We start from the raw sequence: 27,805 nt of genomic DNA, 5'->3' as shown, positions 1-27,805 counted from the left end.
CACTTATGATGTTTTCTCTGTCGGACTGCCTTCTGACCAAAATCATGAGAGAATTCCTGCCCTTCCTGCTCCTTCTTTCCACGCCCTGTTCACTACCCTTCATCATCTCAGGCATTAAATCACAGTTGTCAAAACTGAAGGCAAAGAAACAGCCTTCAGAAATAACACCACAACAAAGTGAACCAGACGGGAAAATGCACAAAACCGAATCCAAGGCCTGGGTCCCTCTCACGCCAGAAACGCACAGATGTGACCGGGAACATTCAGCTCGGAGCTTGGCGTCTACATGAAGATCCCACCTTCCTACCTTCCTATTGACGCAGCTACAGGGAAGACTCAACGGACAGAGGGAGGAAGCAGGATGACATTTAAAATACACGTCTGCCTTACAGGGCCATGAGGACAGTGAGGCTCACGCTTGACAGAGAGGAGCTGTAAGGATGCTACAAAGTCCTTAGACCCGGGGAGAAGACCCCATGCGCCGGGTGTCCTGAAAACACTAGAAACAGTCGCACGGCCAGGTTCACCACCAGGTGCTCGGAACACAACCCGCGAGGTGTGGCCATGAGTTCCACAGCCAATTTCTAGGAATCTAATTTTAAACACCTCCCAGCGAACATATCACAAAAATACAGTGTTCCAAATGCTGCAACACAAGTGCTAAAAAGCATCCAACCAAAAATAAAAGTGGCATTTTCAGACAAAACCCCAGAATCAGAAGAATGCAAGTTCTATCTTGAATTTCTCCTAAACCTTTTTTCTTCCTTCAGCTATATTCACCCCCAGCTCCCATATAATGATGACGAAAATGATCCGAGTCAGAATATTTAATTTGGCAAAGATCCCACGATCTTCTCTCCCATGAAGACCCACTGTCCACAATGTGAAAATTCCATGTTTCTCCCATCATCCCTCCCCCGACCTCTGACTCCAGTTCTCATCCAGGTGCCGTGTGTGACTGGGCGAGCTCTGCAGATTCCACGACTAACTCCCACTCGTCACTTGTCACCAGAGAGGAAGGGACACACAGGACTGAAGGAGGGCCAGGGGAGCCATGCACCTGCCCCCCACCGGATGTGGTTGCCTCGGAAATGGAACTATACAACTTGGGGACCATGCTCCCAATGGAGACTGAGGGCTCAGGCATCCCAAGGGCGCCAGACCTCAGCACACAGGGTCCCAGAGCATGAGATGCCGCCAGAGGCCCTGGAACCGACTGTGTTCTGTGTAAGGCGGTCACCCCGGGAACCGGGTACAGACAACATCCACAAGGCCAGGTCCGCGCCCTCCATGGGCACCCGGCTCCACTGGGCGCCTTCCTGGTGGTCTCGGCCTCTCCCTCCACAGCCCCCCTAGTCTGCAGGCATGTCCTCCCCAGGGAAGTGCTGTCACCCTCAGACCCACCTCCCATCCTGACCGCTCTTCTCGGTACCGATGGCCCAAGGCCTGGCCTCCTGCTCCAGCAGCACTGGGGCACCGTCTCCCCAGGGCTGTGACTGGCTCACCCCGGGGCCATGGCCCCTATTGCTCCCGACTCTCCTTCTAAACGACCAGCCGTGCACCCTCCTCAGCCTCCCTGCTTCCCACCTGCGCCCTCCTCCACTCACTACTGACTGCACCCCCACTGGGGGACCACCGACCCTGCCTCCGGCCAAGTGCCTCCCCAGGCCTCGCTCCCCACTTCCAAACTCTCAGCTCACGTGGTGTCCAGAGCATCTCAAAGTCCAGTCTGAAATGAACTTGTCACCCTCCTCCCAGACCTGCTCCTGTTTCCCACAAGTACCACCAACCCCAGCTTCAAACCCCGCTCCCCCTCCCTCTCCTCCTTCCTCCCCCAACTCAGTTGTCAGGCTGTCGGTTCACTTGTTGACATGCACTCCGCCAGCCAGAGCGTCACCACCCAGGCCGTGCCCCCCTCCTGCACGTGCTGCCCTGTCAGACGCACCGCTGGGATCAGCCATGATGCCCCCAGAACCTTTCCTGGCTCCGCAGTAACCCGACAGGTGAGGACTTCACGTTCTGGCCCCAGTGGTGCTCACACACATTTTATCTCCCATGAAGCTGTAAGCATCAGACCTGCGTTCATCTTAGGCCCCAGCTCCTCCTACAAGCTCTGTGTAGAATACCTAAAACTTTCACATTTTAAGTGAAACGTGTGCTCTTAAAAAAACCTTTCCTGATAATTTGGTGACATTGCAAGACACAATGAACAGCTGCCAAACAAGAGCTCAGGCCCACGAGCGTGAAGGGTCCACCGGGACCAGCGTTGTCCTCCCACGAGCTACGTCCCACCGTCCCCGCCACAGGCTCACGAGGCCACGGCCGCTGAAGCCACCCTGCTCCTGTTCGCCAGCCGAGCGGCCGCAGATCACGAAACAGGTGCATCTGTCCCTACATCTGTCCCTGCCGGTGTACCCGTTATAGGTTACTCCACCCCAAAAATAAAATGGGACTCTGAGAAGAACTGGTTCCATGAAAACTAAGTGGAATGTTTTACAAAGACTTGATATAGAAAAACAAAATGTTGCCTTCAAATTAGGTGTGGGTGAAGCAACGATAAAAATATTATAGGAAATAATAAATGTTTTAAATCTGAGACTCTAAACTGAGATTGTCTCTCAAATGTTGGCTTGCTCTCTTTCTGAGAAATCGAAACTCGGCAGTGAGAGGCACCATGTCGCGGCTGTGGTTTGGGCAAGACAGTCGCCCGAAACCAGGGAACCAACTCCGAGGACCCGCCCAACGTCCAGAGATGGGAGCGTCCGCGTCTCCACACACTGTCACCAGGAGTCCCAGTTCAGGGCTCCTCAGTGAACTGAATGGAGACTGTGATCCCATCAGAAAAATGGGTTTCTCCTGGCTAGGGAAGATTTTTAAACACCTTGGGCCCTATCAGGATGGACGATGACCACGACTAGGCAGCACTGCCCTCCGGCGGGGCGGGGGGGAACTTGGGGGTGACCCCCTCACTGCCCTGGCATGGGCCGCGTTTCTGCTGTAATTCCACATCCAGCTTAAATAAATTATGGGAAACTCAGGTATGGTAAAGGAAGGCAACTGAACTGATAAACGAATAGAAAGGCCTGAAGGGTCACCATCCACAGACTGGACCTGGTTTGGGACAGCAAAGGCCAACGGGACCAGGAACACGGTGGGGGGTGGGGGGTGTCACCCTCTACCATAACCGAAAGGTGAGAAGAGTCTTTACAGAGGGATTGGAATCTCCGAGCCCAGAACTCCCGCCACGGAACACAGCAGAAATCCCCAGAGCCCTGCATCCTGCACCCTGGGCAACAGGAATGTCAGATGTGCTCCAACACACATGAGGCAAAAGCACAGAAGCACACACGTCCACTGCCATACAAACACCTCAGGATCCAGGCATCAGACGGGCCACATTCCTGTGAAACAAACCCGTGCCCCAACTGAGGTCTGGACAGTGAGGTGTATATGTGTGTCTAACCAAACACCAATATTCAACCAGGTCTGTCACACAACTAGATTTTCAAAAACTAGAAACAGCTGCTAATCAAGTAATGCAAAGTGCATGTCTCACTCTGCCATCAAAAGCAGCGATTCTCCACAGGGGGCAACGTTGCTGGGCGTGAGGGTGCTAGTGGCATCAGACGGGTAGAAGGCAGTGATGATACTAAGTGTCTTAAGATGCACACAAAGAACTCAACTGTACCGAGGCTGAGAAGCCCGACCCGAAGAATCAAGTTCCTTGCCCCAACTTCGCAAGGTGTAATTGACAAATATAATTATCTATATTTAAAGTGTACATGTGATGATTTGTTATACATATACATTGAGGAATAACTACCGAGATCAAGATAATTAACACATCCCTCACCTCACGTTGTTAACTCTGGGTGTGTGTGTGTCTGTGGTGAGAAAGTTTAAGATCTCCTCTCAGGAACTTTCAAGTACATGATACCTAATTGTTAAGTACAGTTGCCACACTGTACATCAGATCCTTACTCATCTTAAAACTGGAAGTTTGTATCCTTTGACCAGCACCTCCCCATTTCCCCACCCCCAGCAACCACCCATTCCACTTTGTTTCTATAAAATCAGCTTTTTTTGGTAAGATCCCACATTATCAATGATACCATGCAACATTTGTTTTTGGCTAATTTCACTTAGTGTAATGCCCATCCATGTTGTCACAGAGAGCAGGATTCTATTCTTTTTATAGCTGAGTAATAGTCCATTGTGTGTGTGTGTGTGTGTGTGTGTGTGTGTGTATACACATACACACCACATCTTCTTTATCCATGTATCCGTCATTGGACACTTACGTTGCTTCCATATCTTGGCTATTGTAAATAACGCTGCTATGAACATGGCGGTATATACATTTTCAAGTTAGTGTTTTCATTTTCTTCAGATAAATACCCAGAAGTGGAACTGCTGGATGGTATGCTAGTTCTATTTTTAATGTTTTGTGGAACCTTCATACTGTTTTCCATCGTGGCTGCACCAATTTACATTCCCACCAACAGTGTAGGAGGGTTCCCTTTTCTCCACATCCTCACCAACACTTGTTATTTGTTGTCTTTTTGATGATGGCCATTCTGGCAGGTGTGAGGTGATATCTCATTGTGGTTTGATTTGCATTTCCCTGATGATTAGTCATGTTGAGTACCTTTTCATGTACCCATTGGCCCTTTGTATGTTTTCTTTGAAAAAATGTCTATTCAGGTCCTTTGTCCATTTTTTAATTGGATTATTTGCTGTTTTGCTATTGAGTTATATGAGGACAATAGGGAAAAAAAACAGTTTCTGCAATAAGTGTGTTGGGAAAACTGGAAAACCATCAGTTTTCCCAACACCACTTACTGAAGCAGAAGAATGGACTGGACCTCATTTTACACGACTCACAAAAATTAACCTGAAATGGATTAAAGACCTGAAAGTATAAAACTCCTAGAAGAGACAGAGGAAAGAAGATCCTTGACATAGGTCTTGGCAATGATTTCTTGCATAAGACGCCAAAAGCACAGGCAACATAAGCAAAAATCAAGTGGGAATACATTAATCTAAAGAGCTTCTGCACAGCAAGGGAAAACCATCAGTGAATTAAAAAGGCAACCTACAGAGTGAGAGAAAATATTTGCAATCCTTTTATCTGATAAGGGGTTAATATCCAAAATAGAAAGGATTAAGTTTTGTGTTTTCAACATAGTTCAATTCTGAGGCATCTTAACATGTAAACTTTCTTCTACCTTTTTTTTCTTTAACAAAGTATGGTGCCTTGTAATAGACAAACCTTTATATGACGCAACATAAGGACCTAGCAAGTTTATTTTGCTCCAGGAGGGAGAAAGGGAGGACCGCCTTGGGAAAGTCCACTGAACTTCTGTGACTTCTTGACTAGAAATTATCCAGTCGGCAATCCTGAGTGTGGGTCCTAGCCCACCTTCACCCACTGTGAGCCCCGGACAAGATGTTTAACCTCGAACCTTGTTTTTACTGAGAAAGAACAAAAACCTGTTTCATGTGGTTAATGGATTCCCCCCCCATAAAGTAATACAACAATACATGTGAAACACTGTTATAAACTAGACAGCACCAACATCGTTTCACCACTGTTATACTTCTGGACTAATTAAAATGACATGGAGACATAAAATGTATTGTTGTTACGTTGAATTGTAAAATTACAGATTTTTTAAAATCTTTGTCCCAATTTTTATAGTGTTACTTACAGATTTTTTAAAATATCAATTTATATTCTAAAATAATATTTGTGATGTGTTAAAACTGTAGTGTATCAAGCATTTTAAACTGTTCCAAATATACATCTAAAAACACATAGGGAACTTTTTAATAAACATTATGGCAGAGGAATTACAACTCCTAATTCAACATATTATAATTCAGAATAGCAGAAAAGTTACACAGTTCTCACAGACTCCTGAAGAAACATATAGTAATAAACTCCAAAAAAGTATGTTAGCAAATTTTTATAACTGTGAAACGCTTTAAATTATCAACTAATAAGAAAATGTCTGTTGAATTATGACTGGCAAATGCCAAAATCATCTTTCCATCTTTCACTCTTTACTCTGGGGCTGGTGAAGACAGATCTGCCTGGGAAGTTGACGTTGAAAAAGTAAACACAGAGCTTTGAAGAGTTACGTTTCCTGGATACAACAGAAAATCATTGTAACGTTTCTGTACCAGTGGGTCCTCTCAATCTTTATTTTTGCTTTTTTCTTTTGATGACTTATATAAAGTATACATATATATTTTAACATATTTTAATACATAATGTTACATATCTGTGACCTTTATTTCATTATTAACTTAATTCCAAAGCTAAATGGTACTTTTTTCATGGAAAAAAAAAGTGGGAAGGGGATAAATGGTAACTATGTAACCTAGAACAAGATTTTGAATTGTACAAGTCCACTAATGATACCATCTAGTACGGAAAATATTTTCTAAACTTCCAGAAAACTTTACAGTACATGAGTAAGCTTTTCAGAAGAAAAACATAACACAGTTGTTCAGAAGATTCTGAGTTTTCCCTAAAAACTCTGTAGAATCTACATCTTGACCCCTGTGTGATAAGGCGTGGGATGATGGCCCACCACCCATGAAACTCTGCCTCTCCCTCAAGGAAGCCCTGAGCAGGCCTCACACCACTTCCCTGGAAAACCGTCAACCACAGGAACCGGGTAAAATGTGTGAGAGTTAAATAAAAACAAGAGCTGAGCTTCTCTCTTACAGGATCTAATGCCAGGAACAGTCCATAAAGCTGACCCTGGACTCAGCATCCCTGGTCCCTGAACACAATCTGCTGGTACAGGTCAGCAGTGGGATGCAAATCCCTCACAGAAGCCGCTTTCCTCCCTCCGCAGAGGCTCGGGCTCCACCTCAGCTTTGACGCAGGGATTGAACTTTTAAGGACCCGCAGTTACCACCTGAGGCTGGCAGACATCTGGCATCACCGCCCCCATCGCTGCTGTGCACCCCAACTCCAGGCGGGATGCGGGAGGTAAGCCTAGCTCTTAGCATCCTTCCTCTTCTGCATTAATTGGGGGGGGGGGCGGGTAATATGTATTTAAAATAAAAGTTCACATAACACAATTCTGGATTTCGTTTTTCTTCAAACCGGCCACCTGTGCGCAATTATTCTTTTTGTACCTATTGGGAAAGTTGAAAATAAAGCCTAGGACACAATTACCTACCCCCAAATGCTCCCAGAGTCAAGACTAAACCAGAATTTCCTACCGTCTACTTCTTTTCCTTCCACTCTGATACCCTTGTACCAAGAAATGTATGATAACCTTCAAGTGGGTGGAGAGGCCCCAGGGTCCCACAGGTTGGCCAGCTGCCCTGGACTTGCCTGGAGACCCACACCCCTGCCCCGCCCAAGACCGTCAGTCATTCAGAAGGTGGGAGCTGGGGCAGGGAGTCAGCCTCCCAGGTGACTGCAGTAAACTGCCTGTTTTCCGCAGGAAAGAACCAACAGATGGTAAAACAGAGCCTGGCCGTCCGCGTGCTGGCCACACCTGTGCAAGTTTCAAGGGCAGTGACAGTCTCAAGCTGAACTGGCTTTCCTCGGGTGGCTGCCGGGCTGTGCGAGGGCCATGGCCTCGGGTGCCAGGACACCGTCTGGCTGCGGTCTGGGCAGGGGGGCTGGGGGAAGGTGCCTAGGCTAAGGCACGTGGTCAGACCCATCATGCTCCCCCAGGCCCACAAGACAAGGGGAAGCCCCCAGCCAGGAACCACCCCTGCAGTCATGTCTGCCTGAGAAGCACTGTGCTCCCCACATTGGAAACAGCCAGGGGGCTCGCTCCCAGGCCGCGGGCTACGGTCCCAAAGGAAAAATGGGGAGGGGGACAGGACACACGCAGAAATAAAAACAATCACTCACATGTGCCTTTGAGAAGCAGGAAAGGTCCCGGTGCCATCATTCCACTAGGCTCAGTGCCCGAGCCCCTGGCCCCAGCCCCACAGCTCAGCCAGAGCAGTCAGGCCAGGAGTAGCCAGGCTGCGAGCAGGGTCGGAATGGCCCACCCCAAACACAGGTGCTCCAGGCACAACGAGGGAAGGGCCGCCCCCCAGCATCCAGCTGCTCCCTCCTCGGCACTCAGAACCCTCCTTGCTGAGACCACTCACTGGGTGTCTGAGTGCACACGGCCTCGAAGTAAATCCTTCTCAATTATTTGTCTATCGATACTGAGCTTCCCACTGGCTTCCATCCTATCTCCTGGATTATAAAAACAGCTGTCGCCACTCCCATAGTTCCCAAGAGACCCTCGCTCAATAAATTGCAAATGAAATAAATGCTTAAGGAACAGAACAATTCAAAAGCTCTCATGTGGCAAAAACAATCCCTAACTTTGGAATCAAATGTGATTGAATCAGTTAGATATATGTGTGTATGTTTGCACCTACACACACACACACGCACACACACTCTTCCACCTAAATACACACCAGCAAGGGGGTGGGGCATGTCAGCCACTTAAAAGTCCACTATATTTGGTGTTAAATAGTGAACAACAAATAATATGGAAAAGCTATTCCATCTAAATCCCCAGAGAGTATTTTTATTGTAAAGTAATTTATCCTCTTAAAATAAGCAAGTATCTCCTTTAGGAACTGTAGACACTCTAAGTAAAACACAGAAAACAGTATAAGCACAGCTTTCAAAGTATGACAAAAACCAGATGCTTTTTTCAAAAAGGTCATCAAACATCCAAACCGAACACACCCTAATTTGCAGCTGCTGTTCAGATGAAAGCATCTTTGTTGTCCACTTGTGAGTGATAATAATACTGTAATCAGTTTTACATTTCATATCCACCTCAATGTGAGGTACTTCCAAACAAAGGCCAGAATTCTCAGGGCCACCACAGGAGCAAAAACAATCCACACTCAAATGACAGGGAAACTATTTATGTGGCAACATGTGATTTCTTATTTATAGAGCTCTGTTAATTATTTTGCATATAAGAAGTGTTGAACCAGGCCTGCAGAGTTTGAGTACACATGGGCTGGGTGGAGTAATTGGTGGGGCAGAGAAAGGTCAGCCCAACCCCACAAAAAGCAATTAAAATTTCCACAGATGGTCCACAAAACGGGTGATATTTAAGCAATAGAAAGTTCATTTAGAGGTGTAGAGGTGTCTTGCTCAAAAAAAAAAAGTCATTTCCACAGGTCATCAAAAATCCACAGCAGTCAGGACCCCACCACACACACACACATCCACCATATACTGAGGGTCTGTGGGTGAAAGACAACAAAATAGAAGAAGGATGGAGGGAGAAGAAAGGAAAGAATGTGAGTGAAAGGGATGACCAGTAGGGACTCAGAATTGAGAACAACGTGAAAAACGGGTATTAAATATACGACTGTATGGTTATCATCCCAGAGAAACCAGGAGTTAGTCTAAGTTACAATGTTATCACTCCGAGCCTACAGCCCATCTTCTGGATCGGATCTGTATTATGAAAAAATCAAAAAATAGTTAATTCACAATGCAGTGAAATGATTCAGCCATAGATAACCACATTAATTATAATCCACTAAAAGTCAAATTGTATCGTTTTTAAAGACTGGGCTAGGGCTTCCCTGGTGGCGCAGTGGTTGAGAGTCCGCCTGCCAATGCAGGGGACACGGGTTCGTGCCCCGGTCCGGGAAGATCCCACATGCCATGGAGCGGCTGGGCCCGTGAGCCATGGCTGCTGAGCCTGCGCATCTGGAGCCTGTGCTCTGCAACGGGAGAGGCCACAACAGTGAGAGGCCCACGTACCACAAAAAAAAAAAAAAGATTGGGCTATTATGCAGATAACGGGCAGCTTTAGGTTTAAAACAAGCTGGAAATGATCTTGTTTCCCTTAATTCTATCAGCATAGGCCCAGCTAGGCCAAGACTGATGGCTTTCACAGCTAATAGAACAGGTGTGATCATAAATACATGAAAATGATCTGGAGACAGAATAATCCATGTTCTCTGTTTAAGCTAGTCATGGGATTTCTGATAAGTGGGTGAAACATTCACAGTTCTTACAAGAAAATCATGGCAAATACATAGTACACAAAACCATCTTTGTTCTGGGATTTATTTATTTACTATAACACAGAATGTATTCAGGGCTTCCTGATACTAGAACATCTACCTTTATTAATGAGGAGCTACCGGTCTTCTGACCAAGTTGTCAGTGTCCAGAAGCACTATTTAAACAGTCCATCTTATAGCAAAAAGGCATGATACATGCACACACATACAAGTACCATCTTGGACACACTTGTATTCAAATTTCTGGTGCAAATGGAAATAATCAGGGAACGGGGAGGGTGTAAACTAATGAGAATAAAGATGGATGCTCTAGAAAATTCCTGAGACAATATCCCAGGGTGACCATGTCACACAAAAATCTTATCCACTTTATACATGGTCATTCCTGCCAACACTTCCCTGGATTAAGATTTTTTTATTTACATAAAAGAAAGGAGACATAGATTTGTCCTAACAAGATCCTCTAATCACTAGACTATTTTCACAATTATGAGTAATCACTAAATAACTTCCACTCAAGGAACAAAAAATAAAATAACAGGGCTTCCCTGGTGGCGCAGTGGTTGAGAGTCCACCTGCCGATGCAGGGGACACGGGTTCGTGCCCCGGTCCGGGAAGATCCCACATGCCGCGGAGCGGCTGGGCCCGTGAGCCATGGCCGCTGAGCCTGCATGTCCGGAGCCTGTGCTCAGCAACGGGAGAGGCCACAACAGTGAGAGGCCCGCGTACCGCAGAAAAAAAAAAAGGTAATCTATGTAAGACACTTAATGCAGTGCTTAGCACACGTGAACAATCAGTGAGTGGTGGCCTGAGACATGTAAGCGTCCTCCCCCATAAACAGAGATAACAGACTTTGTTCACGCCAAAAAAGACATCAATTTGCAACATCTGATTTAAAAATCCGAGTTATGCACTGTCCGCTCCTACTGACACGACTCCGGTTCTCTGGGGACCAGAGATGAGGGTGGATCACATCCATTAGACGTGGTCTGCATCCCTGCAAGGCCTGGAGAAGGTCAGACAGGCACTCCACTTCGAATAAAAGCACTCTACATAAAAGACCTAAGATTGATTGCCTTGTAAGTGATTGGTGGCGGCTTAACCATGATCGCCATCATCCTGGTTAGTAATAGGGAGCTTTGAGAGAGGTCACTCTCGCAGAGACACTGAAGAGGTTATTCCTGGAACCTCATGTAGAATATTTTTCCCAGAAACAACACAAGAACTAACAGCATCGTCTCTTGACCAAAACGATTAAGATTTCAGATAAGCCATATCATATCCAGCCTCCTGATTCTAAAGGATGCTGTTCCGGGGCTTCCCTGGTGGCGCAGTGGTTAAGAATACGCCTGCCAATGCAGGGGACACGGCTTTGAGCCTTGGTCCGGGAAGATCCCACATGCCGCGGGGTAACTAAGCCCATGCGCCACAACTCTAGAGCCCGCAAGCCACAACTACTGAGCTCTCACACCTCGAGCCCGTGCTCCCCAACAAGAGAAGCCACTGCAATGAGAAGCCCGCGCACCGCAACGAAGAGTAGCCCTCACTCGCCACAACTAGAGAAAGCCTGCGTGCAGCAACGAAGACACAACTCAGCCAAAAAAAGAAATTTTTTTCATAAATAAAGGATGTTCATCTTCCATGAGAAACAAAAAAATTTCAAACATACAGAAAACAGAGCTGTACAGAGAACACCCATATATTCATCCCCTAGATGACAGATTCGATCTTAAATGCAAAGTTTAGGGGCAGCCAGCTAAGAAAACATGCAGCATAAGCCTCCACCCGTTACAACCACATGCAAGGGAAATTCGTCTTGATTTCCTCACTGACTTGGAACAGGCTGCTGGGGAGGGCGCTGCCCACGGCCCACACTCCCGAGAGCACCCAAGACTCCACAGAGCTCCTGCTGCTGATCTCACAGGAGAAGACAGGATCCCCATCATGCTTCAAAAGGAAGCAGCTCGGTGGTTCAGTTCACTCGTGATGGTGAAAATGTGTCGGGAAGCCAAGATTCTAGGCTCGTGATGAGTTTCTGATCATTTGAAGTCTCCTCATCTATACAGAGAAGCTAATGTCATTTCCTTAGAAAATATTTTCAAAGGACTAAAAAAAGGTCAATATGAAAGCAGTTAAAAGCTATAAGGCACCATGAGATGTATAAGCTTTATTTCATATCTTTGTTTCAAGGAATGCTAGTGTTCTAAATACTGCTCCCCACCCCACATCATCTTTCAAGAATTAGTGATAGTGATGAAACCTGCCCTGTGACCGCAATGACACAGTCAGCCTGTGAGCTTTCCATCTGTGGTAGGCACCCCCAACAGCAGATGCCCATCACCCGAGGAATGGCAGCCCATCCAAGGAACCTCTGCCCACGTTCCTTCCCCATGGCTTTGCTCCTCTGTATCCACGGGAGACAGAATATTGTACAACACTTTCAGAAAGCCTGTTTTACTTAGACACTTTCCATAAAGGGCAGATTTCATCCAGAATCCTATTTGTGTCAAATTCAACATGTCATGAAGGAAACAGCAAAATCAAGGCTACGTTCTTCCCCGTGTCCCAGGCCAGATCTTCCGAATAACAGGAAAGAAATTCTAAAATACCAACAGCCATTAGAAAATCCTTTACTGGTATGGTAGCTAAATAATAATTCGCCACCATCTAAAACAGGGAGGCAGAATTCTACTTCCTTTTCGTATTAATTTATGTACAAGTAACAGAAATTCTCGAAGTCTGAACTCTGATAGCAACAGCAAAATAACCCCAAGCGCTATTTCTCATTTGGCCCAGGTCAATGTTGTGCTTGGTGGGGGAAGCCTAGCCCCACCATTTGCAATAAGACTATATTCACTTGAGCTAAAAGCAAAATGAAACAACAAAACCCACCCAAACACCAAGTCTCAGGTTGACAGAATTTCCCTACAGGACAGGCACTGCAACAGTAACTTGTAAGCATGTGGTACATTCTAATGTACCTTAGTAACATTAGTAACAAAGTTTCCACCCTGGCAAGTTGATACACTATTTCCTTGGGTTTAAGTAGGTGGTTGGTTTTTGTTTTTTTTTTTTAAGATATTTTTTGATGTGGACCATTTTTAAAGTCTTTATTGAACTTGTTACAACATTGTTTCTGTTTATGTTTTGGTTTTTGGCCGGGAGGCATGTGGGATCTTAGCTCCCTGACCAGGGATTGAACCCGCACCCCCTGCACTGGAAGGCTAAGTCTTAACCACTGGACCGCCAGGGAAGTCCCTAAATAGGTGTATTTTAATGACTTAAGTTTAATGGAATTGCACCCTTGCTTAAAGAGCTCCTTAAAGACTACTTTACATTACTAAATCTCAACAGCCTTCAAGCATCCATCACGTTCATCAAAACAAGAAAAAAACAAAAGATGTTTCAAAGCCCAATGATGCTCACTTAAGCTATCCTGAAGTACAGCTCCACCTTAGTACTTGGTGTTACTCTTCAGTTGTTTTTACACGTAACTGAAGCCATAACTTCTGTGATACCATTAAATTCACAGCGGGGGCAGGGGGGGCTTCAAACTATCTCTGGTTTTTATTTTAAAAGAAGCAGCTTATGAAAGTCGATAAGAAAAAGATCCCACTCACTCACAAACCCACACGGCCCTCAACTGACATAACTGCCAGGGTGATCGTAAATGATAAAAGCCCAGGATCTGTTACAGGTGTTGGGCGGGGGGCACAGAGCCCCGGGTCCACTGCCACGGTGAGCCCTGGCTCTGACCTGGCCTCTCAGAGCTGCCCAGCCTCACGCAATCCCACCTATGTGGCCTGTTGGGTAGCATCTACGTGCACTTGTCTCAGCACAGGACACGGGGGCATGACGAGAGGGGAGCCAGCTCAGTCCCTCTCCACACACACTGAGGGCAGGGGGACACACACCTCCAGGAGGACACTTCCCACAGTCACAGCGGTGGAGCTCTGTGTTTCATCCTGGGGGCACTGTGGTGAGGGGACTGCAGGAGATGGTCAGGCACTTCCTCCACGAAGCTCTGGAACAACTCTGATTGGAGGTCCACACATGGTCCTGAGATTCGATGATTACAGCCTAAAAGGACGTCCTTCTGGACACACCTGGACTTGAATCTGACCTAGGACACCTTTCCCCAACTATTCTCTTGAAAAGTAAAGGGGCTGAAAAAGGGATTCCAGGAATATTGACACAAAGAGTCCACCAGAAAGGAAGTTTTATCTTTAAAAAAAAAAAAAAAAGAGGCATTGCAGCTCTGAAGCTATCCTAGCACAGGGTAAGTGCCCAGATAGCATCTATTAAGAGGTGCACCCTCCAAGCACAGGAAAGTGAAAGTGCTTTCCCGCACCCGGGCCTATGCCGCCTCTCCACTGCTTTTCTCCGAAGGCCACTGTAACTCAAATCACCTGGATAAACTGGGGAGGCGGCGGGAGGGCAGGGAACTCTGTCCCAGTGACAGCACCTCAGAGGGAAACTGCAGGGCCGGATATTTATGGAGCAGATACTGTGACTCTGCCTCGCTGACCCCCACCACCATCCCAAAGGCAGAGTTCTTAACCCTATCTGACAGCTGAGGACACCAAAACTGGGAGAGCCTGGTGGCTTATCCGGGGTGATGCCACGACTGCAGAGCCCCGGACAGGCCCTCCCAACGTAGGAAAATCCATAGAAAGACTTCTCAGTGGACACTCACATGAGAATCTCAAGATCTTCACACAAATCTCCAAACAGGATTTAGAAAAAGACCCAAAGAGGTTCAAGAAGCACAGAAGAAGGTCACGCACAAGTTAAACACGGATTTTTGTGCTTTCAGTGCCCACTGCACCAAATCCAGCCCCTCAGACCGATGGCTCCAGAGTGAACCTGTCCTTCCTAAAGCAACTGGCCAACTCCAGATTTCACCCCTTCCTGTCCCCTGACAGCATCAGGCTCTGTGACTGCTCTTATCCTTCTGTGAAGGTTTATAAGCTATATTTTGTCAGGTATTGTGACACTGACATAACTGGATGTGCTCTATTTGCAATAAAGCATGTAATCTCCATTTATCTACTTTATTCATAAAGACCCAGAATCTCCTGATAAGGTTAATTAGTAACAACACAGTTTACATTTCTGTTTTCATTTCAGGTAAACTGGCCAGGAAGCGCTTCCTTAGAGAGCTGGTCAGCTAGACCCACGCCACCTGCATCTTCACAGGGACATGACTCTGGGCTTGGCCAGGAAGGGGACAGGGCTCGATGTGGAGGTCTGTGTTCTTCCCGAGAGTGAAGCGGTCCGGACATGTGGCTCTGCCGACTCGAGGGAGTGGCAGGAACAAAGCCACAACGGCGGATTAAGACCTGCCGCGTGGAAACTGAGATGTGTGGGCCTCTCCCCACTAAAGCTTAACATGTTTTATAAACTCCTGACACATGGCAAGCTGCACTGGTAAGACACATGGTCAGAACACGAGAGACTCACTTTTCTGGTTTTAATTAGACACTCAGGACCAAGTGTCCAGCAGGGAACTGCCTTCCTCCTTGGCCAGAGGCTCAGACCTGAGGCTGGTGGGTGTGAAGCCGCCCACAACAAAGAGGGGACATATTTACATATGAGTTTTTTAACTTCATAATTTTAAAATGTTAGAGTATTCCTCTAATTAAAAAAATAGAATATGTGACTTGACTAACCAGATAATTCAGTAAAAAAAAAAATTAATTGTGCATAATTGCGGACAAATATCTAAGGAATTGCTCTCGCTGGTGCCGACAGAACTAGTTTGGATCTGACCCGCAGTCTTCAATCTTTTCATGAGGACACAGAAAGTTTCCAACTTAATAAGCAAAAAAAAAAAATATTTAAAACCGGCAGCCCAGAAGAAAAAGATCTATTTAACCCACTATCAATCACAGAATCTCTCAGTCCTCACTATCTTCGGTCGTTTTTTCCCGGATTTTTTGAACCTACTGCACGAAGCATTTGGTAAAGAACCACCTCAATTTGTGATTCTCAGCACAGAGAGCACATTTCATTCTCCACAATATTCAACAGCAACAGAATTAAAGAGCAACCTCCCCAGTCCCCCACCCCACAAAAGAAGGCTGCTTGTCATGTTGACTTTTACAGCTCAATATCTTAGCCTTTCCCACTTTATTTGTCTTAAGGGCTTATGAACATTAACACCCTGCTGGGTCCTGAAGAAAGTGCCATATACGTACAAACCTGACGCCTATGTTCTTCCCCCACCAGCTGGGGTTCTCAATTAGATCCTCCCCTTTGAGGGCGCTATTTATTATCAAGAACAAACGGAGGCAACTGCTTCTTTTGAGACATGACAAGGTTTTGACCCTCTCAGCAGAACACAGCACTGGCAATGACAGTAGGTAACTTTCGTAGGGCACACGAAAAGCTCATGAAAGAAGGAAAATGAACACGGGCAACCTTGAAAGTAGAGGCATACAGACGGAGAGACCGGAGAACAGGAACAGTAAACAGTGGCCAGAGCCCATCGCATCCCCTGAGGTGCCTTCCGTGTACCAGGATAAACAATGATGTGCGAAACCAAGCCAATAACTGCAGGTGAGAATCTGCTTTTAGTCAGGTACCTGAGTAATTATGAGAATCTTAATATGACTAGGATTTGAACTGGTGAGTCAGTCTATATACATGACATCAAAATGAAGATTATCCAATACATTCTCTTTGCAATTCAGAAGAACGCTACAACTCATCCCATAAATCACTGCTTTAAAAGAAAAAAATCAGCTCTAAAAAAAGAGACAACCCATGTGAAAAAGGCTGGGAGGAGGAAGGCAAAAAGTGACTCATATCATCCAACAGCTTGTAGCCTCCAAACCATAACAAGAATATAAAGCCAGTGGGCCCAGAATGAAACAAAATAGAGTCGTTGTTACAGCTGTGACCTCACAGCATTCAGCTCTGAGCATGACTACAGCACCACAAAGATCTTTTGAGCATTGGGAGCAACCTTACACATCAGTGCCTTTAATGTGTGCCTTTAATTTCCTGGCTAAATTTGACATCTATATTTATTCATCAAGAAAAGAACATTCAAATTTAACTATTTTCATAACTCTGAATAACTCTTAAAATTCAAGTCCACACATTTCACATCCCACACATATCAATGCTGCCATTTTGTACATATTTTTAATTCAGATAACAATCTTTTAGATTTATCAAGCCAAGTAGTCTATTTCATTCACCACAATACGTACAGCTACTGGGGGCAGCTTTGAGACGATGTGACAGAGCGAACAGGTTTTCTTAACAATGGTGAGGTCTGATCCCCGGGGGAGTGGCTCAGCTATTCCCTGAATCTACTGACCCCTTCCCTCCTCCCCTCCCGATGACAACAAATTATCAACAAGACTCTAGAAGAAAGTATTTTTTCACACATTTGCTTTCCAGAGTCCACTATTTCCTTTCAATGAGAACATTTGGGTTGCATGAGAGACAGCAGGTCTCCTCTCCCGGACCCTGGAAGGTGGTCCCAGGCTTCAGTTTGGGCGGCCACCTCTGCAGCCACAGGGACCTCCAAGAAAAGCACAGGGGCTGATGGAGACAGAACTGACGTTCTAGAGCTAAGCGTATCTGCTATATTGTGCTGGAAGCCCTGAAAATGCCACACACACCCAAATCTACAAACCTTCCAACCAAGATTTTACTCTGGTGACAGGATTATGCCAGCTGCATGTGAATTGCTCACCTGCAATTTAAAAAATCACTGGTTCCTTGATCAACACAAAGAACGACAGCATGCACCTCCTTCCTTGAGTAGTTTCACACTTACTAGAAAATGTTAAGTTGGACTCGAGTACAGAACATAACTAATAGTTGCAGTAATTCTGTACCTTACAAACTGAGTAACTCCCATAAGCAAGAGTTAGGAAGTTAGTAAACACACTCACAATTCAAAAGCCACAAAGTAGAAAGCTAACGGGCTTCTCTTCTGCAAACACCAAACAGTTTTCACAGGCTACATACATCACGAGGCAATTTCCCAAAGTCCTACCAAAATAAGAATTCAACCACTCCTGAAACAGTGGGATGATATCGTCTACAGGTGCAAGTCCAGGGTGTGTACAGCCCAGGACACAAGCCGTCAGTTAACACAGAAACTTATTGCTGAAGTTCAATCAACAACTGATTTTTTTTAAAATAAGACATGAGTCTGTCTTTATTGAGAAATTTTGTTTCCTCTCTGCTTTGCCAGTGTTTCCATTTAAAGTTTTTCCTTAAGCCAAATAATGTCTATTTACATATTAATGAAACTACTTGGGGGCCCTCTGAAAGCCAAATAGAAAAATGCATGATTCCAAAAGGCAAGAATGAAGGGAAGGGAAGGGAAGAAAAAAATGATTCAGGGAAAAGTGTGTGAAGAAAAGAGCCACCGCTACCCCACCTGGCACCCAGCAACCAGCCAGCTCACTGGCTTCCTCTCCATTTCACGTTGAGTCCCAAGAATTCACCAGACCGACAACCCCTGGCTCCACACCAAAGACTTTACCCGGACCCGTGGATTGGAGGCCATTACTGCCCACAGGAGGGGCAGCCACCACATCTCCCCACAGAAATCTCCTGTTCTTTGCTGGCACCAGATCTGCAGGGAGAGCAGCCCAGTTTTCCCCCAAGAGGGAAGCATTGGGTAGCAACAGACAGTGGAAAGAAAAGAGGAGGCAACCAGCAGGGCAGGAAAGTGAAAATCTGACTTCTGCAGCCAAGAAGTCAATCTGCAACCCTCTACCAAACAGTGACCCATAAAATAAAATAACCTAAGTGTGTGTAGCAGCACGAGCAGACAGTGCAAACCAAAACTGGACCGGCATCTACTAATCTAGATAAGATATACAACCATTAACAGCTGGCAGGCCATATAGGAACTTTGAAAGAGGAGTCTACTCTTTTTTCAACCTACATTATGTGCTTAAAATGGAATTGTTTTCCCATGCTCCTTTGTAGGAAGTGAGCACTGGAACGTCCACACGTTTCCACAGTATGTTCTGATATTTTAATAAAACGATGAAGACTAATTTAAAGAATTCTCTCCACATGAATCCTGATTGAGATAAAATATGAAAGCAATATGCTTAAATAACTGGGCATTAAAAGCTGTTTTAACTTTTCACTTTGAAAGTGGCTATGTTGGGGGATTTTAAGTTCTAAAATGTAAAGAGGCACAGATTTCTGATCCCTCCATTCTTTGGTTGCTATTAAGCAATACTGGAAAACAAGTTGATTCATCTAATTTAAGACAGTAAAACGACTCTACGTAGTCACAAGACACAAAATTCCAAATGACCTTAAAGAGAGACCCAATCGACTCAGCATGGACAAAGCAAGTCAAAGATGACACAGCTAAAGCGGGGAGATGTGGGCTGAGGCTGGGTGGCCAAAGCAACAACCCTCTGACTCTTACTCTTGGGTGAGGCAGCCAGGCCTAGCAGAGTTTAGAGAGAGAGAAAAACAATAATGTGATTCCCATATGCAAACACACACCCCTTTCTCTGCCCAGACACTCAATAAGAAACTCATTAAACCCTTTTTAAAAATCTGTAGGGACACAAGAAATTCACAGAGAACTAGGCTAAGCACACCTTGGTCTAAAGTGGTTTGCCATCCCCTGGACAACAGGGACACATTCTAGGAGTGACTGATGGTGACAGGTGAGTGCAATCTAGCAGGTGAGTGTCCACGTCCACAAGCAGGCACTCCCACCAGGGACCACGCACTGTCCCAGATGTGCAGAAGCAAATGTGAGCCCATCCCAGACCGATGGGGGAGGTGGAGGGCTCCTGGTGAGTTCAGACAGCTTCCCGCTTTGCCAACACAGGTAGGGTACTGACACTTAACACCAGTATAATACAGACATAGCAGAAGTGCTTGTCTGGAGAGAATGCATGAATGATACGGTGTTGTAAATAACACAACTGTGGTGCACAGCTACGGGGGCCTGTAAAGTGAGGGAGAAAAACCCATGTGAACATTGACAAAATCAAAGAACTTGGGCAAATATTTTCCAATGGGCACTTCATCCCTCCAAGCAATCTGTCCACACTGCACACCTTATCCACCAGTGTAAACCTAAGTACTGTTCGCCCAGCTGGGCACTGCACTGAGGTACCAGCAACACCCTCATCATCTACAACCCTTCAGAACAGTGTCTGTTGAGCACAGAGTCCAGGAAACGGTCTCCTCCTATGGGACAGTTGAGCATTACAGAACCCTGCAGAACCCCAAATGTGAAACAGAAACATCTCCAGTCTGTGACATCTGAAAAGACACTTCACCCCAGGCCCCCACCTGTACCCCCTTCTTCGCCCTGAAAGTGTTAAAAAGGAAACCATACGGTCAACACCAGCTTCTCCCTGCTGATGAAAACTGGCACGAATGAATTTACTTTCTGGCTGCCAGCCCCACAAAACCGTTACACACACACACACATACAAGTTCACCACTAAACTGCTCCAAATATAAATTCGAGACAAGCCGGCCTATCCCCACCCCACAGTGTATTAGTGGCCTTCCCAGGGTGAGCTGGGTGAATTCTAAATCTATATTAAACATTCAACATTTCGGAACTTCAGTGGGTTGTTTTTTTTTAAGACAGCAAAATCCGATCTGAAACTTATGACAGCTGAGCACATGATCCCACCATTAAGAGCAAATAAGAAACCGTATATAACACTCCATGAAATCACTGTGGCAAATCTGTCACAAATTCTAAGTATGGGACGATGGGAACGCGCCACAGACCCTGGCCTGAGGGAGGAGGCTTTCCAATTTCACCCAACCTTCGCATCCCAGCGGACGGGAACAATAGTAGTACTATCCCGGTCCAGCCAGGATGCCTCGGACACCGGCGGTCAAACCTCAAGTCCAAAGACAAGTTTCGCATTAGAACGAGGCCCGCGGAGCCTCAGGCCGCGCAACGCGGAACCGCCCCCGGCCCGGCCGCGGTGGGCAGCGCTCGGACGCGCACCAAGGACACGGCCCCGTCCGCCAGGCCGCGCGCGAGGCCGCCCCGGCCCCGCGGCCCGTCCTGCGTCCCGGCTGCGCCCCGGGCCCCGCGGCCCCGTCCTGCGCCCCGGCTGCGCCCCGAGCCCCGCGGCCCCGTCCTGCGCCCCGGCTGCGCCCCCAGCCCCGCGGCCCCGTCCGGCTCCCCAGGGCCCCGGCGCCGGGGCCGCGGCCGACGACGCGGAGCCGCAGGGCGGGGGCCGCGCTCGCACCGCGCCGAGACCCCCGCCCGCCCGCCCGCGCCCCGGCCCCCGTGACAGCGCGGCCGGCTGAGCGCGGGGCCTGTTACCTTCCGACAGCTCCAGCTCCAGCTCGGCCAGCCGGGCCCGCACCTCCAGGGGCAGCGCCATGCCTTCCAGGCTGCGGTCCGCCATGCTCGCGACGCCCCCGCCCCAGCCGGCCTCCCTTTGTTCCAGGCCGCGGTCTCGCCGCTCCTCGCGCCCCGCGGACCCGCACCGAGCGGCGGCAGGCCGGGCGGCGGCGCAGCGCGCTCCTCCCCGGTGCCTCCTCCGCGCGGCCCCGGCACGAAGGCCTCGCGCCCGCGCCCGCGCCCCCGTCCCGCCCGGAGCGCGCCCACCGCCGCTCCACCGGGCGGCTCCGCGGCGCGCGCGTGACGGCGAAGAGCGCGCACGGGGCGGGGGCGGCGGGGGCACGCGCTCCGGGGCTGGGCCGGGCGGGGACGCGCACCGGGGACGGAGGGCGGGCCGGCGCAGCGCGCGCTCCCGGGGGCGCGGGGCTCGCACACCGGCACAGCGGGGCCTCCCCCACCCCGGCACGGCCCTCGCCTACCCAGGCCTAAGGCAGAAAAATACCTGCTGGAGCCCCCGGCCTCGGCGTTCCGGGTCTTTGCGGGCTGAATTTTTTTTTTTTTTTTAATAAATACGTTGTGTGTTGGGGGCGGGAGGTGTAAAAGACAGCGTGGGCTGTGGAAAGAGGAGTAGGCTGGAAGTTCCTAATTCGCGTTGATTTAGGACCTGCCAGCCTGGCCCGGAGGCTACAATCAGTGCCTCTCCCTCGGCTCCGTCTCCCCACCATGAAGGCGGCTAGAGAAGAGATGGGTCACCGAATCTCCACGTTCCCGGTCAGCCCGAGCACGCTCGCCCTGATACCCCGGCCCGTCCTCAGCCCGGGGCTCCGTGTCCTCAGCAGGTCTTCCCGCGCCCTCGCCCGAGGGCCCTACGGCTCGTCCTCCGCGCTTCTCTCTTCCGCCCCCACCGCACCGGTGTCATCTCTGGGGGCATCACCAAACCTGGCCTCCAGTCCTGACCGTTTGGGGAGGCTAGCTCACCCCTCCGACTGTCCAACTGAATAACGTCACCCAGATGCCCCCAAACCCCGAACTGCACAAACCAGCCCCTCCTCCTGGCTTCTAATAACTTCCACCATTTTCTTAATGATCCAGGCTGGGGAGAGTCCCGGGAGTGTTTGTCTGTCTTCCTCAGTCTTCACACACCCTCTGCTTCCCTGTCCCCTCAAGGCTCTCGCGTGTCATTTTCATTCCGGACCCACTCCTCCCAGTTCAGCCCCTATCGCAGACTTCCTGGTGGCCCCACCACCACCATCTGCTTGACCCTGTGGCAGGAGGGGCCGAAGGTGGCTCCGGAAACACAGTGGCATTTATTCCCCTTTCAAAAATAGGCAATTTAATACTTCCTGCATTGTCTACTGAATACAAGTCCACCCTCTTAATGGGAGACTCCAGACCCTCCACCACTTGGCCCCTATCTGCAGTCACACCATGCGCCCCCCACAAGCTGGTTCCTGAAGACCTAGTGGCCTTCACCCTGAGTGCCCCCCTTCTCCGCCCACACGCTCCCACAGCGTCCCTAACATCAACTCCAGAAAAATCTCTCCTCCCCCTTACTGTGCTCCCACTATCTTATCTACTTGTTTCTGCCCTTATATCCTTGGCCTTTATCTTTCTCATTAGTCTGAGTGACAGCTCTGGGGACAACGACCAAGCCTTCTTCCTCAGTGACCACTAGAGAGCTGTGGGCATTTCTTACATAGGTCTCACTGATCTAATACAGATCAATGATGAGCTTAAAATGGGCGAACCCCAAACACCTCTGCTTTATGGTCTTGGACGTAAAGCCAGTGGACGTGGGGGGCCACACAGGTATGCTCCACCACAGTCTCTCCCCCTTTCAGGATAAACAGACCACTGAGGCAGAGAGCCCTCAAGAGGCTTTGGGGCTACAGGTGAAGGCCTTAGAGAAATAAAATGCAGCAGAACCAGGATTCAAACCCCAGTCTCCAGAGCAAATCTCTGCGCTCATTTCTTCACAGCAAAGTGGGCCTGTGCATTCCACACATCGAGTGTGTCAAGTCAGTCTAGGTCCAGATGGTATCAGAATAAAATTATGTATTCTGCTTTAATTCGTGGGTGGGTCTTGATCATCCATGTCTGATGCTGTAACTGAGGTTAGTTCCAAAGAAAACCACTATGTTACACTAAACACATCAAATGTCAACTTGGATTCCAAGCAGATGCGTCTTCATTGGGGCAGGTCTCTGTATGACTACTAAGTACACTTGGGAGAGTGTTCGTGGCATTTCCAATGTCCTGAGACACATCTTTATCTGGAAGTCCTTCCACGTCTTCAAAACACGTTATGTCTGAAATCAAACTCCACTTGCCTCCCACCCTTACTGTGTTCTTACTCGAGAGCAGCCCCCATTTCTCCTGGTTTCCGTGCTTTGAGTCATGCCCGTTGTCAAGCTTCAGTAACATCCACCCCACAGGCCCACTGCCACTGCCTAATTCAGGCACTCAGAGTCCCTACCCTGTTTTTCCCCTTCTGATCTTCCTACTGTGGCTGCCATGGGTTACAGTCCCCTTGCTCTACCATCTACAATGTTCTCTGCCTACAAACCAAAGAACTCCTTGATCTGACACTGAAGGCTTCACAGACACAAAGTTTCCTTCCCTACTTTCTATCCTGCGCTCCCTGCATGCACCTGTGGTCACCTGAGGAGTTCTCACTTGCCTGTGGGGCATCTCCCCTTCTTGTATCTCTTTTGCTGACGTGTGCCTCTCCTCTTCCTATTCCCCCACCCAAGTCATGGCCACACGTCGGATTTCACCCATCCAAGTCCAGGGTCAAATGCCACCTCTTCCATGAAGCCTTCCTTCCTAATCTCCCACCTGGAACTACACACCTCTCTTCCCACCTGGTCTTCCTGGTGCTTGTATTTAACATGTGCATCTTACTGGGCAGCTAGTCCACCTGTGATTCCCCCGCTGTGTTGAATGACGTATAAACAGCACACTGTTTCTCAAAGTACAATCCAGCCTTGGAAAAGGGGAAAGACTATTTCCCTTCATCTCCTTCTGCTCCAGTCCTGGCCAGTCTCAATGAAAGTGGCGCTTAGTGAAAACCCAGTTATGCTTTGTGTGTTTCCATGTATAAAAACCTGGTTCAAGTGGATGTCAAGGTGGGCATAACAATACCCAACAGAGGTTTATTAGAATGAATTGAATACCTGCTAAGGGCTATTTGCTTCCAAAGCTCTCCGAAAGCCCTGAAATTCCATCCTCAGAGCTACACCTGTGAACTATGGTCACTTATCTTCAGAAAGCCACTGTGACATCTCATGACTGCTACTTGGGAAGAGCTAGGCATCATTAGCACTTATCAACACACTAGCATGGTTTAATTTGCGAAATAAGCCAGCTTTTACATAACAAATCCCAGAGGGTCTGAGACATGTACAAAACCTGTAGGTGTCTAGGAGAGAAAAGCTGGAGAGGTAGCCAGCCCGAGGCCTCAGGACTGGAGGGATGCTGACACGGGACACGTGAGCTACCTCTGCTCCTCCACGGTTTTGAGTTCCACAGAGGGGCAGGGACAGAACAGTAATTGAGTAATTAACCCCGTGACAGCCAGCACTGGGGGGCCTCTGTCGCTGTCTTGACTGTCTGCTGTGGGGGATTTGTTACCCCTCTGCCAACCTGCAGTACCTCACCTCTATTTTGTTCTGTCTCACCGAATTCCAAGCGAATTCTGAATGAAAACTTCATTACTCACATGTATTGGGGCTCTAGACTTGAGAAAACCTGGTTGGGGTGGAAGAGGGTAGTAAAGGGGTGCTGATTAATCAGGTAACTCGCCGGTGATGCCCCGAAGCCTTGTTGCTGATGAGAGTTGATCCTCTCACTCCTAGTCAGATTCCTGCAGAATTTGTTCATGCCGTGCTCTCTCCTACGGATCCCAGTTCCGAGAAATTTTTACCTTTTCCGAAGTGAGCAGGAAGAGCTGGTTGTCAAATACTCTGTTCGGATTCTCCGAGCACATCATAAATCCAGGGAGTGGGGGCTCACGCCCCTGTTACAACAGAACCTTCTTAAACTGGAATTTCCCTACAGAACTATGCCTGGCCATTCACGTTTTAGTTCTGTTTCATTTCGGTCTTACCATATTATCAGGAATTCAGCTTGGGTAGAGTGTTAGGTTTAAAGAAAGAGCAAAAGTGAGCAATGTGACACAGAAAGTTTGGGTTTAATGAATTAGTACTTAGAAAGCAGCGTGAACCCTTGAATGAAACTACTCTATGCATGAAAGAGATCGTTAACATTTTTGTGACATTTTTTCACATCACTATAGAATTAACTAAACAATGTGTATGTGACTGAATTCACTGAACCACACATGTGTTTGCATTTCTGTTATGGCTACTGTCTTCCTCTAGAAGTAAGAGCTATCCAACCTATTCACCTAAGAACAAGTGTACCCACAAAAGAGGAGTAAGAAGTAATCCCACAGAGGGCGTCCCTAGTGGTGCAGTGCTTAAGAATCTGCCTGCCAATGCAGGGGACATGGGTTCGAGACCTGGTCCGGGAAGATCCCACATGCCGAGGAGCAACTAAGCCCATGCACCACAACCACTGAGCCCGCACTCTAGAGCCCGTGAGCCACAACTACTGAAGCCTACGCTCCTAGAGCCCGTGCTCTGCAACAAGAGAAGCCACCACAGTGAGAAGCCTGCACACCGCAACAAAGAGTAGCCCCTACTCGCCGCAACTAGAGGAAGCCCACATGCAGCAACAAAGACCCAATGCAGCCAAAAATAAAACAAATAAATTTATATATATAAAAAGACAGAATCCCACGGCAAAATTAGTCTAATTTTCCAGACCATAACTGGAAGTGCTGAGAATTCAACTGTGAGTCAAAGGTGTCTTGATGGAAAAACAAGTGTGTGAAATTTATCTTGGACAAATAGTCTGAGTGTCTCCTTGTATATGTAATTACAAATCAATACACAATTATCAATAATGTAATTACTTCTGATCATTTTAGTGAATTCTAATCACTCATGCTAATGGTGTTGTGAATAGCACAAAACAACCAATTAGCCAAAAATTACTCCTGTTTGGTCTTAGATTGCATCATATTTTTACAGTATATTTCCTTTGCCAAGTATGATTGACTACACTCTGGCTTAATTAAGGTAATGTTAAAATTAATTGTCATTCCCAGAACTCATATCAATTAATGGCTGAGACAAGTGACACATAGGTTTTTAAAAAACATTTTACCAAATATTCTAAGATATAAGACTTTATTGGATGTTAAAACATACGCTTCTGAAGTAGAAAAGAAGGGAGTGGTTGAGGACTAAAATTTTGCCATCAAAAGTCCACAAAGTGGAATAGCATCATAAAAGAAAGTTATAAAATTGACCTCATCCCTTCAAAATGGAAACATATATCAATACATAGAGAGAGAGAGTCAGGCACATTCCTGAAGGGCATCTGTTCTGCCAAGAAAAACTCCACCACAAGGTTCATAGTGGAGCCTAAAAAATTTAATTGTGTAAAACACAGAATCTTGTTGTGAAGTTAATTAAAAGCAGTGCTTTGCAGTCAGTCTGTGTGAGCTCACGCACACACTCAATGAAAGTAAATAAAAATAAAGATTGAGCCGTTGACACTGCCCACCACTGACCACAAGCTGGGCTGAGAAGGTCCCAACCACTCCAGGGCCTCGGCATGCCAGCCAGCACCCTCCCCCGAATCAGAAGATAAACCTCGTGCTTTGACTGTGGGACAGGGCAGAACAGGAGAGGATGGACCAGCACAGCACAGCCAGATCCCAGTTACCGGGAGGTTTTACCTTAGTCGGGACTGGGGCTTCAGCTCCTTGCAATGCTCACAGTTGTGTAAATGGACCGGGTGATGCAGGGTGGGTTCCTAAGAAGCAGAGCCTGAGACGAGAGTTCAGGGCACATGCTTTATTGAGGGCATCCTCTTAAAAATGGAGCCTTTTGGAAGTGAGCACATCGGGGCAGGAGGGAAAGAGCAGGCCTCAGTGGCCCGGTCCACAGATGGATGGGGCAGGAGCACCACAGAACTGGTGGCCAGCCTTTGTACAGCTGTGTCACTCAGTCGCTGGTCCCCACTGGGGACCCACCAACAGTTTCTCCCATCAGGAAAGTGAGTAGCTGTGATCCATTAGCACAAACACTTACAGCCCCGAAGGGCTGGCGCACCCAGCCTGTAAAGGGCTCCAGGTCGGCACCGTGTCCCCTCCTGCACATCTGTGGGGCAGACGTTTGGGTTACCACTGATTCAGCCATAGTGGCTACATCCACCCTGAAGCTGGTCTGGGAGGACAGATGATAGAAAGTCAAGAACCTGGAGAATCTCAGGGGGAAAATTGGACTTGGGCGATTGGGTTTATTCTGTATGTTAATATTCTTTGGGTTTTTTTTTTTTTTTAATAAGACAAAGAATCATTCAAAA

General features: G+C 47.6%; 1 protein-coding gene across 5 annotated transcripts in view; it reads right to left on the bottom strand.

Moving 5' to 3' along the window:
• DIP2C (disco interacting protein 2 homolog C) overlaps positions 1-21,673 on the bottom strand; it is a 362,893-nt gene extending 341,220 nt beyond the window's left edge. For 4 of the 5 annotated variants that reach the window (XM_049705659.1, XM_033403064.2, XM_033403065.2 and 1 more), the window contains exon 1: positions 21,347-21,672. Coding sequence is in view for 4 of the 5 variants with exons in the window: in XM_033403064.2 (XP_033258955.1) it covers positions 21,347-21,431 (85 nt within the window). In the remaining variant the exon portion in view is untranslated. Of the gene's footprint in view, positions 1-21,346 lie in introns of all 5 variants that reach the window. The other variant, XM_033403063.2, reaches the window with a different exon arrangement.
• Positions 21,674-27,805: the final 6,132 nt, after the last annotated feature.

Source organism: Orcinus orca, chromosome 2 (genome assembly GCF_937001465.1).
Source record: "Orcinus orca chromosome 2, mOrcOrc1.1, whole genome shotgun sequence".
NCBI lineage: Eukaryota > Metazoa > Chordata > Mammalia > Artiodactyla > Delphinidae > Orcinus > Orcinus orca.
This window is presented reverse-complemented; position numbering and strand designations above follow the sequence as displayed.